The 9,617-nt window shown below is 41.1% G+C and overlaps 1 protein-coding gene across 14 annotated transcripts in view; it reads left to right on the forward strand.

The window, feature by feature from the left end:
* The window catches only part of LOC115088383 (eyes absent homolog 4-like), a 545,124-nt gene extending 535,727 nt beyond the window's left edge, over positions 1-9,397 (forward strand). For 5 of the 14 annotated variants that reach the window (XM_029596586.1, XM_029596589.1, XM_029596598.1 and 2 more), the window contains 3 exons: positions 5,523-5,644; positions 6,812-6,912; positions 8,448-9,397. In XM_029596586.1, coding sequence (XP_029452446.1) covers positions 5,523-5,644; positions 6,812-6,912; positions 8,448-8,528 — 304 coding nt within the window. In that variant the 3' untranslated portion in view covers positions 8,529-9,397. Of the gene's footprint in view, positions 1-5,522; positions 5,645-6,669; positions 6,771-6,811; positions 6,913-8,445 lie in introns of all 14 variants that reach the window. The other 9 variants (XM_029596591.1, XM_029596588.1, XM_029596585.1 and 6 more) reach the window with 2 other exon arrangements.
* Positions 9,398-9,617: the final 220 nt, after the last annotated feature.

Below are 9,617 nucleotides of genomic sequence, written 5' to 3' on the forward strand. Positions count from 1 at the left end.
CTTAGAATGCAATTGAGTTGATAAATGCTAAACCTGCATTGATTTCTCAGATGTAAATTGCATATTTACTTACATGTGTAGATCCAAATTCTCCATCCACAAGCAAGCAGGACGAGAACTCATTACCTTAGCTCAGGAATGTGACAAAGACTTGGATCTCAAACAGTATTTCAGATGTAAGAAGGACTCATTTTATGCTCAGAAAGTCCAGCTATTTCTTGATGTGGCTGGAGTGACACAGCTGAGAAGGAAATGTTTTCTCCAGCTGAAACAATGGGTGCTGGTGTTGGGAGCTGCTTTCATCCTAAAGTTCCCTTGTTAAATGCATTATAGTCTGTCAGGAGAATAAGTTTTTCTTTTCTGACTCTACTCATTTAGAACATTTTCTTTTCTTCAAGTGACCTTTCAGGAATTGGTTCGAGAGCGACAGCCTAATTATTCGTGCATGTTGAATTCCCTAAGTTCCCTCTATGTCCCTCCACCATTTTCCTTTTAATGTGGGCTTGTAAGGAGCTATATTTTTGAGATTTCTTTCTTTTTAGTATTCTTGTCTTGTGGAAAGTTTGTATTGTTCAGTAATTATTTATTTATTTATTTTATTTATTTAATTTCTTTTACTATACCGATGCTCAAGACTAGGTCTTATCGTACCGGTTTACAATGTAACTGAGGGGAAACCAATTAACATCAAGGTAGAAAGTAAAGTTACATTAAACAGGGAGCGTAAAACCTGGGCAATGGAAGACAGTACAGAGTTTAAACTAAGAAACAATTAGAGAGAGATAAATATATAAATCAACAAAAACTATAAGATACGTAAACATAGATTTATCCTAGGCAGTTATTAGCATGGTATGTCCAGTGGGAGAAGGAAAGGGTGAGGTTGGGTGGGGGGGAAGGGGAGAGGGAAAAGAGGGGGGGTAGGGATTAAGGAGGGGTGGGAGAATGAGAGACAGTGATGGTTGAGGAGATCCTTCAGCGGTAGGCTTCTGCGAACAGCCAGGTTTTCAATTTCTTTCTGAATGTTGATTTGAATTAATGTCTATGATAAAAATGTTGATTTGAATTAATGTCTATGATAAAAATAAAAAAAAAAAGAATTAATCATACCGAGTCAGTGATGTCATCCAGTGGCACCGATATGGACCAAGCTCTCAGAGTTCAGCTAAGATTTTATTAAGCATGTGCTGGAGTTCTTCTTTGTGAGTCCCTTAGTCTTTATTTATTATTTTTATATACCAACATTTGATCTCAATTGAGATATCACACGGTTTACATTCAAGTACTGTAGGTATTTTTCTGTCCCCACAGGGCTTACAATCTAAGTTTGTACCTGAGGCAAAGGGTAAAGTGACTCGCCCAAGGTCACAAGGAGCGACAGCAGGACTCAAACCCTGGTCTCCTGGTTTATAGTCCACTGCTCTAACCACTAGGCTATTCCTCCTCCCTCTTTTGTTCTCAATCTTTCTCTTAAAGTTTTTTTGTTCTTTGCCTTTCAGTGGGCCTTATCTGCCTCTTTGCTTCTTTTAATTTTTTACCAGTGCTTCAGCAGCAACTCAGATCTTTTCAATTATACAAAATAAAATAGAGCATGTAAAAACCTAAGGCCAAGACCATGGTCAGCAGATTCTAGCCCTGATTTGTAGTTGCTGGAAGTTCATCACAAATCATTACTCTGCTACCTCTACCTTAGCCCAGACCTTGACTCTTCCAATTGCTACCGCTGTGGTTGAATCTTGTACTGTGCTACATCTCAAAAAATATATAGTTGTAGTGGAGAAAAGTTCAGAAAAGGATGACCAAAATGATAAAGGGGATGGAACGGCTCCCTTTTGAGGAAAGGCTAAAGAGATTAGGGCTGTTCAGCTTGGAGAAGAGACGGCTGAGGGAGGATACGATAGAGATCTACAAAATCATGAAAGGTCTTGAATGGGCAAATGTGAAACGGTTATTTACTCTTTTGGATAATACAAGGATTAGTGGGCACTCCATGAAATTAGCAAGTAGCACATTTAAAACAAACTGGAGAAAATACTTTTTCACTCAATGCACAGTTAAGCTCTAGAATTCATTGCCAGAGGATGTGGTTAAGGCAGTTAGTGTAGCTGGGTTTAAAAAAGGTTTGGATAAGTTCCTGGAGGAGACGTCTATAAACTACTATTAATCAATAGGGAATACTCTCTGCTTGTTGCCAGCATTATTAGCATGGGATCTATTTAATGTTTAGGTACTTGCCAGGTACTTATGACTTGGACAAGCCACTGTTAGAGACAAGCTACAGGGCTTGGTCAGACCCAGTATGGCATATCTTATGTTCTATGTAAGATGGAGGCCCTGAAGAAGATGCCAGTGGGCAAGATCCCAAAGCCCTAGCATGAGGCTGATCAGCAGAGCTGCTCCTCTTCCTAGAACGAGGTGTTATTACTCAGCGCAGGAAATCAAGGCCTATATTGGACTTGTGGAGACTGAACAAGATGTTCATTTGAAAAAGGTTTGAGATGATTTTCCTGCAGATGATTCTTCCTTTCATTCCATGGAGGGACTGGATGTGTGCTCTGGATCTGAAAGATATGTATGTACACAATCCTATTCACCCTACTTATCGGACGTTCCTCAGGTTTGTGGTGCAAGATGTGCACTACCAATGCAAGATGCTCTCCTTTGGCCTCTCAACAGCCCCAAGTCTGTTCACAAAATGACATGCAATATTGGCCACACAGCTTTGTTGACAAGGAGTCTGCATATTCCCATACTTGGACAATTAGTTGGTGACGGATCTATCTCTGTCAGGAGTTCTAGAGTCCCTCGAAACAATCATATGTCTTCTGCAGTCTCTGTGCTTTCTGGTCAACTTTGCCAAGTCAAATCTTGTTCCATCTCAAATTATTCAGTTCATAGGATTCACATGCTTCAGGAAAAAATGTTTCTCCCCCTTGAAAGAGCCACATTGATGACGAGCCTATAAAGGTCTTTCTTCAGCAGGATCAAGTGTCAGCAAATTCAATCCTGGTCCTTCTCGGGTATATTATTGATGCAGTGCATGTAATTCTTCTAATTTGTGTGTATATGCATGGACTTCACTGGGGTCTCCGAAGTCAGTGGGATCAGATCTAGTAACTATTATCCTACCAAATCTCCATGACCCCTGAGATTAGTGCATCCCTTCGGTAATGGATGAATCCTGTGGTTCTTAAAGGTGGTCTCTCAGTGCGCATCCCATTGCATCAAGTAACTCTGTCTACCAATGCCTCCACCAAGGTGTGGACAGTGCACACCAGAGTGGCATGGACCCAGGGATCATGGTCCCTAGTGGAGAGTTATCAGCAAATCAACCTCCTGGAGCCACGAGCCATCCACTGTGCTGTAAGGGCTTTCACCTTCTTTTCAGAAACAGAATCTTGATCCAGATGGACAACCAAGTGGCCATGGCCTAGATAAACAAGCAGTGAAATACAAGCTCTTATGCCATCTGCCATGAGGCCCTTCAAATCTGGTCATGGGCAGGACATCACAAAACCCATGTCCACAGGAATCCAGAATTTATTAACAGACTGATACAAATGCACAAGTGGCCTGTGGATCAACAGGTCAAGGGCAACTTGTCCAATCCCTGGGGAACATCAGTGATTGACCTGTTCTCCCCACAAGACAATAGAAAAGTTGAGACGTTCTCCTTCTCGCATCTGAACAGAGAACATCATGAAAAGCATCATGATGATACACAAGGCCCTACATAACATCTCTCCTCTCAACTTAACTTTTCAACTCCAGCTACACATCTCCAAGAGACCGACGAGAAATGCGTATAAGAACATGCTTGTAACCCAGCAGGCGAAAACCTTCCTAAGGAAACGCGCACTATCCACAGCAGGTCCCACACTCTGGAATTCGCTCCCACCTGATCTTTGTCTTGAACCTTGCCACATTACGTTTAAAAAGAAGCTAAAGACTTGGCTTTTCGCACAAGCATTCCCGGACATCTAAGAGTCGGAAGAATACAATATCTGTATTCTTCCAAAGGATAGACCGTGAACCATCATCCCCCTCTGTACATAGGTTTCTGAGCAGTTTTATCACAATTAAAATGGACATGCTTATTACATGTCATTCTATGTAACTTCCCCTATTCCCCGTTATGCCCCTCTTCATTACCTGTTATCTGTTTCAATGTTATTTGTTTCAATGTAAATCGCCCTACGAGGCGTTAGTTTTATTTCCTTGTAAACCGGTGTGATATGTATATTATACAGGAACCTCGGTATATAAAAACTAAAATAAATACATAAATATCAGCTCCCAATGGTTTTGTGCTATATAGGAGCATCAGTCTGCTCAATGCCTACCTGCTCATCACCAGCACTTTCCAGTAGGCCCTTCAGGAAAAAGCAACAGTAATCTTAATATCGCTGGCCTGGCCATGGCAAGTGTGGAATCCTTATCTCATCTATTGGTCAGTTCAGTCTCTAATTCCATTGGAAATGTCCCAACTTCCATCATGCAGGAAGACAGCAGACTTTGTCATCTGAATCTGCCATTGCTGGCCCTCTTAGCATGGATGTTGAATGCACAGTAGACTTCTTACTCCTTCCCAAGGAGGTGGTGTAACCATCAATCAGAAAATCCTGCAGTTTCAAATGGAAGAAATTCTCAGTGTATTGTGGAACCAGTCAGCTAGATTCCCTTCTCCTGTGGCCTGAGGGACTTCCTGAGGCAAAGCCAAAGGGACTGTGGTCTGATCTGGCATTGCAGAGATCAGAAAGAGAATCTTCACGGGGCCTGTGAGACACATGAACTCATAAGCTTTGTGGCGACCCAGTCCCATTCTCCTGGCACAGGTATCCTGTTATCTAGGAAACACAAGCAGGAAGAGGGGGCAAAGTTGCCGCAGGTCCTATGAGCATGCATGTCTCAGAGGCCCTGCAAAGATTATCTTTCTGCATTCCACTATGCGGGCCTGCAAATTGCGACTGCCTGAATCATATTCCCTTCAGCTTCACCTTTGGTGGACTGTGGAGCTCTCTGTGACTTGGGGACTCAGGGCAATTGCCCAGCTTGCACCTTCCCTCCCCACCCCCACACTAATGCCATTGCTAGCCATTGGAGTGGCAAAGGGGTGGGAAGCCATATTTTGGAGTGGGGCGTGTGCCACTTCCTTGCTTCCTCACAGTGTCTCCACTAACTGCAGCACCTTAGTCATGGGGAACATTTGCCCCTCCCACCTCACAACAGGTAACCAAAATATGCAAATTAGTGTGGTTATTAGAAAAATTGCATATAAGCAGATCCCATGGAAATGTATTATGGATATCCAGAAAGCCAGGAGTTCTCAAGGAATAGATTAGGGAACCACTGCACTGGAGGCCAGTTTAAAAGCAAATCAAAAATCCACAAACTTGTTCCCAAGGGATGTTTCACTGTTTGTTTTGACATGAATAGGAGGGAGGTTGTTTGTTTTGCTATGGGGGCTTCATGCAGATCACAGCAGCACGCTAACACCTTTTTAAAAATATTTTTTTCCTTAGGAGTAACTGTGTAAATGTCTTGGTAACGACGACGCAGCTTATCCCAGCACTTGCAAAAGTCCTGCTGTATAGTTTAGGCGGTGCTTTTCCTATTGAAAATATTTATAGCGCAACTAAAATAGGTAAGAAATTATTTTCTTTCTTCTTTATTTGGGCGGAATTTATTTTCTTTCTTCTTTATTTGGGCGGAATGGGACGTGGAAGCTTGTTTTATATTTTTAAAAGTGCACTTAACCAGTACAGAAGTGATTTGCAAATAAAAACATTTCTATTTTGCTGCATCTGGGGTGACCTCAAGTACCAGTTCTCTTGTCATGAAATAGAAAAAAATGAAAGCGATGAATGCGCTGGAAGAGCTATCATTAGTAATATTTGTGTCCTGTTGCTGTTCTTTCGGTGGGCTGAGATTGTACAGGAGCATGCAAGCTTTTCTTTTCGGGTGATTCTGCTGCTGCCTTTAGTCCGCTACAATCTAGTTGAGATAACATTTAATGAACCTGAGATTTCAGATTTAAGGGAGAAGCTGTTGGAAGTGTGCTTTTGAATTCTATAAGTGAAAAGGGGGAAATTCTACAGAAAGTGATAGTTAAGGGATCATAGTTTGTGTGATCATAGAATCTCAGCTGCGATTCTCTGATCTGATGTCACTGACCTGGTTGGATGGACTTTGCAGCCTCTTAGTCTGAAGATCTGGACAAACCCTGCCCCCAACCCCATCAATTTTGCCATTATTGATTTTAAATGGGGTTTAGTGCTTCCCAGAGGATGTTATTTCTTCTTGCACGGGCTATATATATTGTAATATTAAAACCAAAATGACTATAGTGATTGGAATAACGGCTTTTGTTCTAATAGAAACCAGGAAGCACGCTAAATAGGGCTTAGATTTGGGATTACAATGGTGGCAAGAGCAACCTGCCTTTGGAGCCGGAAAAAAAAAAAGGATACTCTAGCAGCTTTTCTATCTGGATGTTTGGAATAGGAATAACCCGAGCTAAATCAGCTGCAGGTAGCAAGAAACTCAGCTGTGCCATGCGCGCGAGGCTGGGAATGACCCGTGGTGCTTGATTCAAGCAGGTTCTTATCGCCCCCGTTTCAATCTGCAGGCTAATTCACACACGCACGATGCCTGTGCATTGTTTTTCAGGCAAAGAAAGCTGTTTTGAGCGTATAGTGTCCAGGTTTGGCACTAACATAACTTATGTTGTGGTTGGAGATGCCCGAGATGAGGAGCATGCCGCTAACCAGGTAACTTCACGCTGAACTCTTTTATCTCATTTATCTTCCAGGAAAAGAAAGTTGCTTTGAGCGAATAATGCAAAGGTTTGGCAGAAAAGTAGTATATGTTGTAATTGGGGATGGTGTAGAAGAAGAACAGGCAGCAAAAAAGGTAAAATGCCGCACAGAAACTACTGGTGTGATATGTAGATACTAACGCAAGCCTTTTTATTTTTTTTGTTTGTTTGTTTATTTGCATTTCCATGGCTTTTGCAGAATGGCACACTTTAGGGATTTGCTTTGAACAATGAGTGTGGCTCCCTGCAAGGCACGGTGGCTTTCCAGCAGAACATTCCAGCCTTTTCCGTACCAGCGTTTCTGACCTGGAACAATTATTCATGCTTGAGTGAAAGAGAGAGAATTACGTGACTGATGGAACTGAATAAGCTTTCATCAAATGTGCTGCTGATAAAACCACCCGACAGGAAGGGAAAGAGACAGTATATCAATTTAAAACTTGAGTGTAGAAGGGAATTGCTAGTGAAAGGGACCGGAAAGATATGAGGCATGATGACAGGGATGGTATAAACCCAAGCATACTGAATAAAATGTACTGAGCATTGTTAACATAAATGCATTTTCCATGAACATAATTATTTAGTAATAAGAAAAACCCCAATATGCGACGTGCATAATCTGGATTTGGCTGTTGTGTGCAGTTGATTTACTTGGTTTTGAGCTGTCATTCCGAATGAAGCTGTATTTTTTCAGCAGTGATGGCAGACATATGAAAAACTGAATTTGTATTCATTATGTAGGGAATTTCTTCAAAACATGAGTTCGCAAGAAGTACAAAAGTAAGCAATGGAGAGGAAAATGGTCAGAAAAGGCTGTAGGACTGTACTTTTACTGGGTTAAGAAGACTAGTGACAGGAAAGATAAGGGTGCGTGGGAGGTTCACGACAGCCGTTGTGTAAAGGGAGCGAGACCCGGGGATAAGAAACACTTTGCCAAAGAATTTGAGTTTAGAGCTGGGATTTGAGGGGGCTAAGCAGATAAAGAGGAGAGAGCATTATGTAAGGAGTATTTTGGCTTTCTTATCAAGCATTTTGACTAGAGTTTATAGAAACCTTGAAGCCTGGTGCTCATATAAATGAGGGGAGAATGGACAAGATGTGCCTCAGTATTTTTATAGCAGACCCATCAGGCATTAAATGCTGGTTCCAGATTGTTCCTTATATTCTACCTAAAGCATCTCTGCAATGCCACTTCCTCCGGGATGTGTAAGTGTCTGACTTATAGATAATAATTTCATACTAGTCCTTACCTATATTCAGCGCAAAGTGAAAATGTCTTGCAAAAGGTCTGTTTTCTTTTTCCTTAATCATGTCATTTTAGACACTTACCAACAGACTGCCCAGTTCCTAGTTTTCACAAAGTAACTAGTTTCACTCTCTGGACATTTAGAGGTGCAGTAGCAGTGATGGTATTGGGTTATATTTTGCTGAATTGAGAGGTGACTGTTTCATTCAGTTCTTGTTTTGCATGAATCTTGTACCTTGCCAACCTCACATGCATGTACAAAGAGAGACTGTATCTTTGCAAAGCACCTTTAATTGCATTCATTTCATAATCTGCAGTATATTTTTCCCAAAGGGCACTCTTGAACTTTTTTCCCCTTGACCTAATTTTTTCTTTTTCACACAGCACAACATGCCCTTCTGGAGGATATCAAGCCATTCGGACCTCTTAGCCCTACATCAAGCACTGGAACTAGAGTATTTGTAACTGCGCTATATAGCTGGAAATCCTTTTTTAAAAAAAATATTTCAAGTACACTGAAGTTTTATGTGTGATTCAGTGCCTCTGGCTTTACACATGTGGATTGTCTTAAGAAGGGACGAGATCATACTTGGTGTGAAAATTCCAGAAGGAAGAATAACAGATTGTGGGAAAGGAGTGTGAGCAGTAGTGCAACGTGTAAAGGATACTCTATGGTCTTACATACGCAGCGTTTTATCGAATAAAACCAAGGAGGTCGCTGGTAAAAACCAAGCGAGCTCCTAACCAGTGAGCAGCCGTTGTCCAGGATCCTCTTGATGGCGACGTATCAGCACACATTTTCTGACTGACATGGTGGCGTTCAACATTCCTCATTATGGGATATATTCTCAGCACTGAGGTTTGAGTCAGACATTAGCCCTACCTAACCCAGAAAATCTGAATTAGAATGCACTCAGACTATCTAATGATGACAATCATGTCTAGACTTGTAATTTGTGTAAATTATTGATGGAAATAATTTACTGTGATTTTATTAGCAGCTGACTTTGGAAGTGGATGCAATTTTATTTTTTTTTTGTTTTGTTTTCTTTCTCTTTTTGGGTGGGCAGGGAATATAATATTGTCTCTTTTATAAGTTTGGTGGTCAGAATGTGCATAATGATGTGTTTGCGCCTTAAAGACAAGACAGTGTTTGTGTGTTACAATGTAACTTTGCTTAAAGAAAAATATGTAGATAAAAATAATAATTTTTTTGTGATAATTTTCCACATGACCAAATTTCAAGTTCAAGTTATCAAAGGGAAAAGAGCTGCATCATAAGCAGTTAATTATCTGTTGCTCTATGACAAAATAAAGGAGAGTTTGTGTTTTTATTTGGAATCTGAAATAATTCTAATACCTGCTCTGCAGACCATCCTAACTGCATCAAAACATGAGGGAAAGTCATACATAAATGAATTTGCGCATGTTACCATCTGGGCATTTGTCAGTCAGTCTCACATAAATGTGTTTCATTTCTGTATGACCGACACTGAAAAATGATAAAGAGTGGGCATTGCTCACATAAGTCACACAGAAGCCGGCATGAATCGG

Source organism: Rhinatrema bivittatum, chromosome 3 (assembly GCF_901001135.1).
Source record: "Rhinatrema bivittatum chromosome 3, aRhiBiv1.1, whole genome shotgun sequence".
NCBI lineage: Eukaryota > Metazoa > Chordata > Amphibia > Gymnophiona > Rhinatrematidae > Rhinatrema > Rhinatrema bivittatum.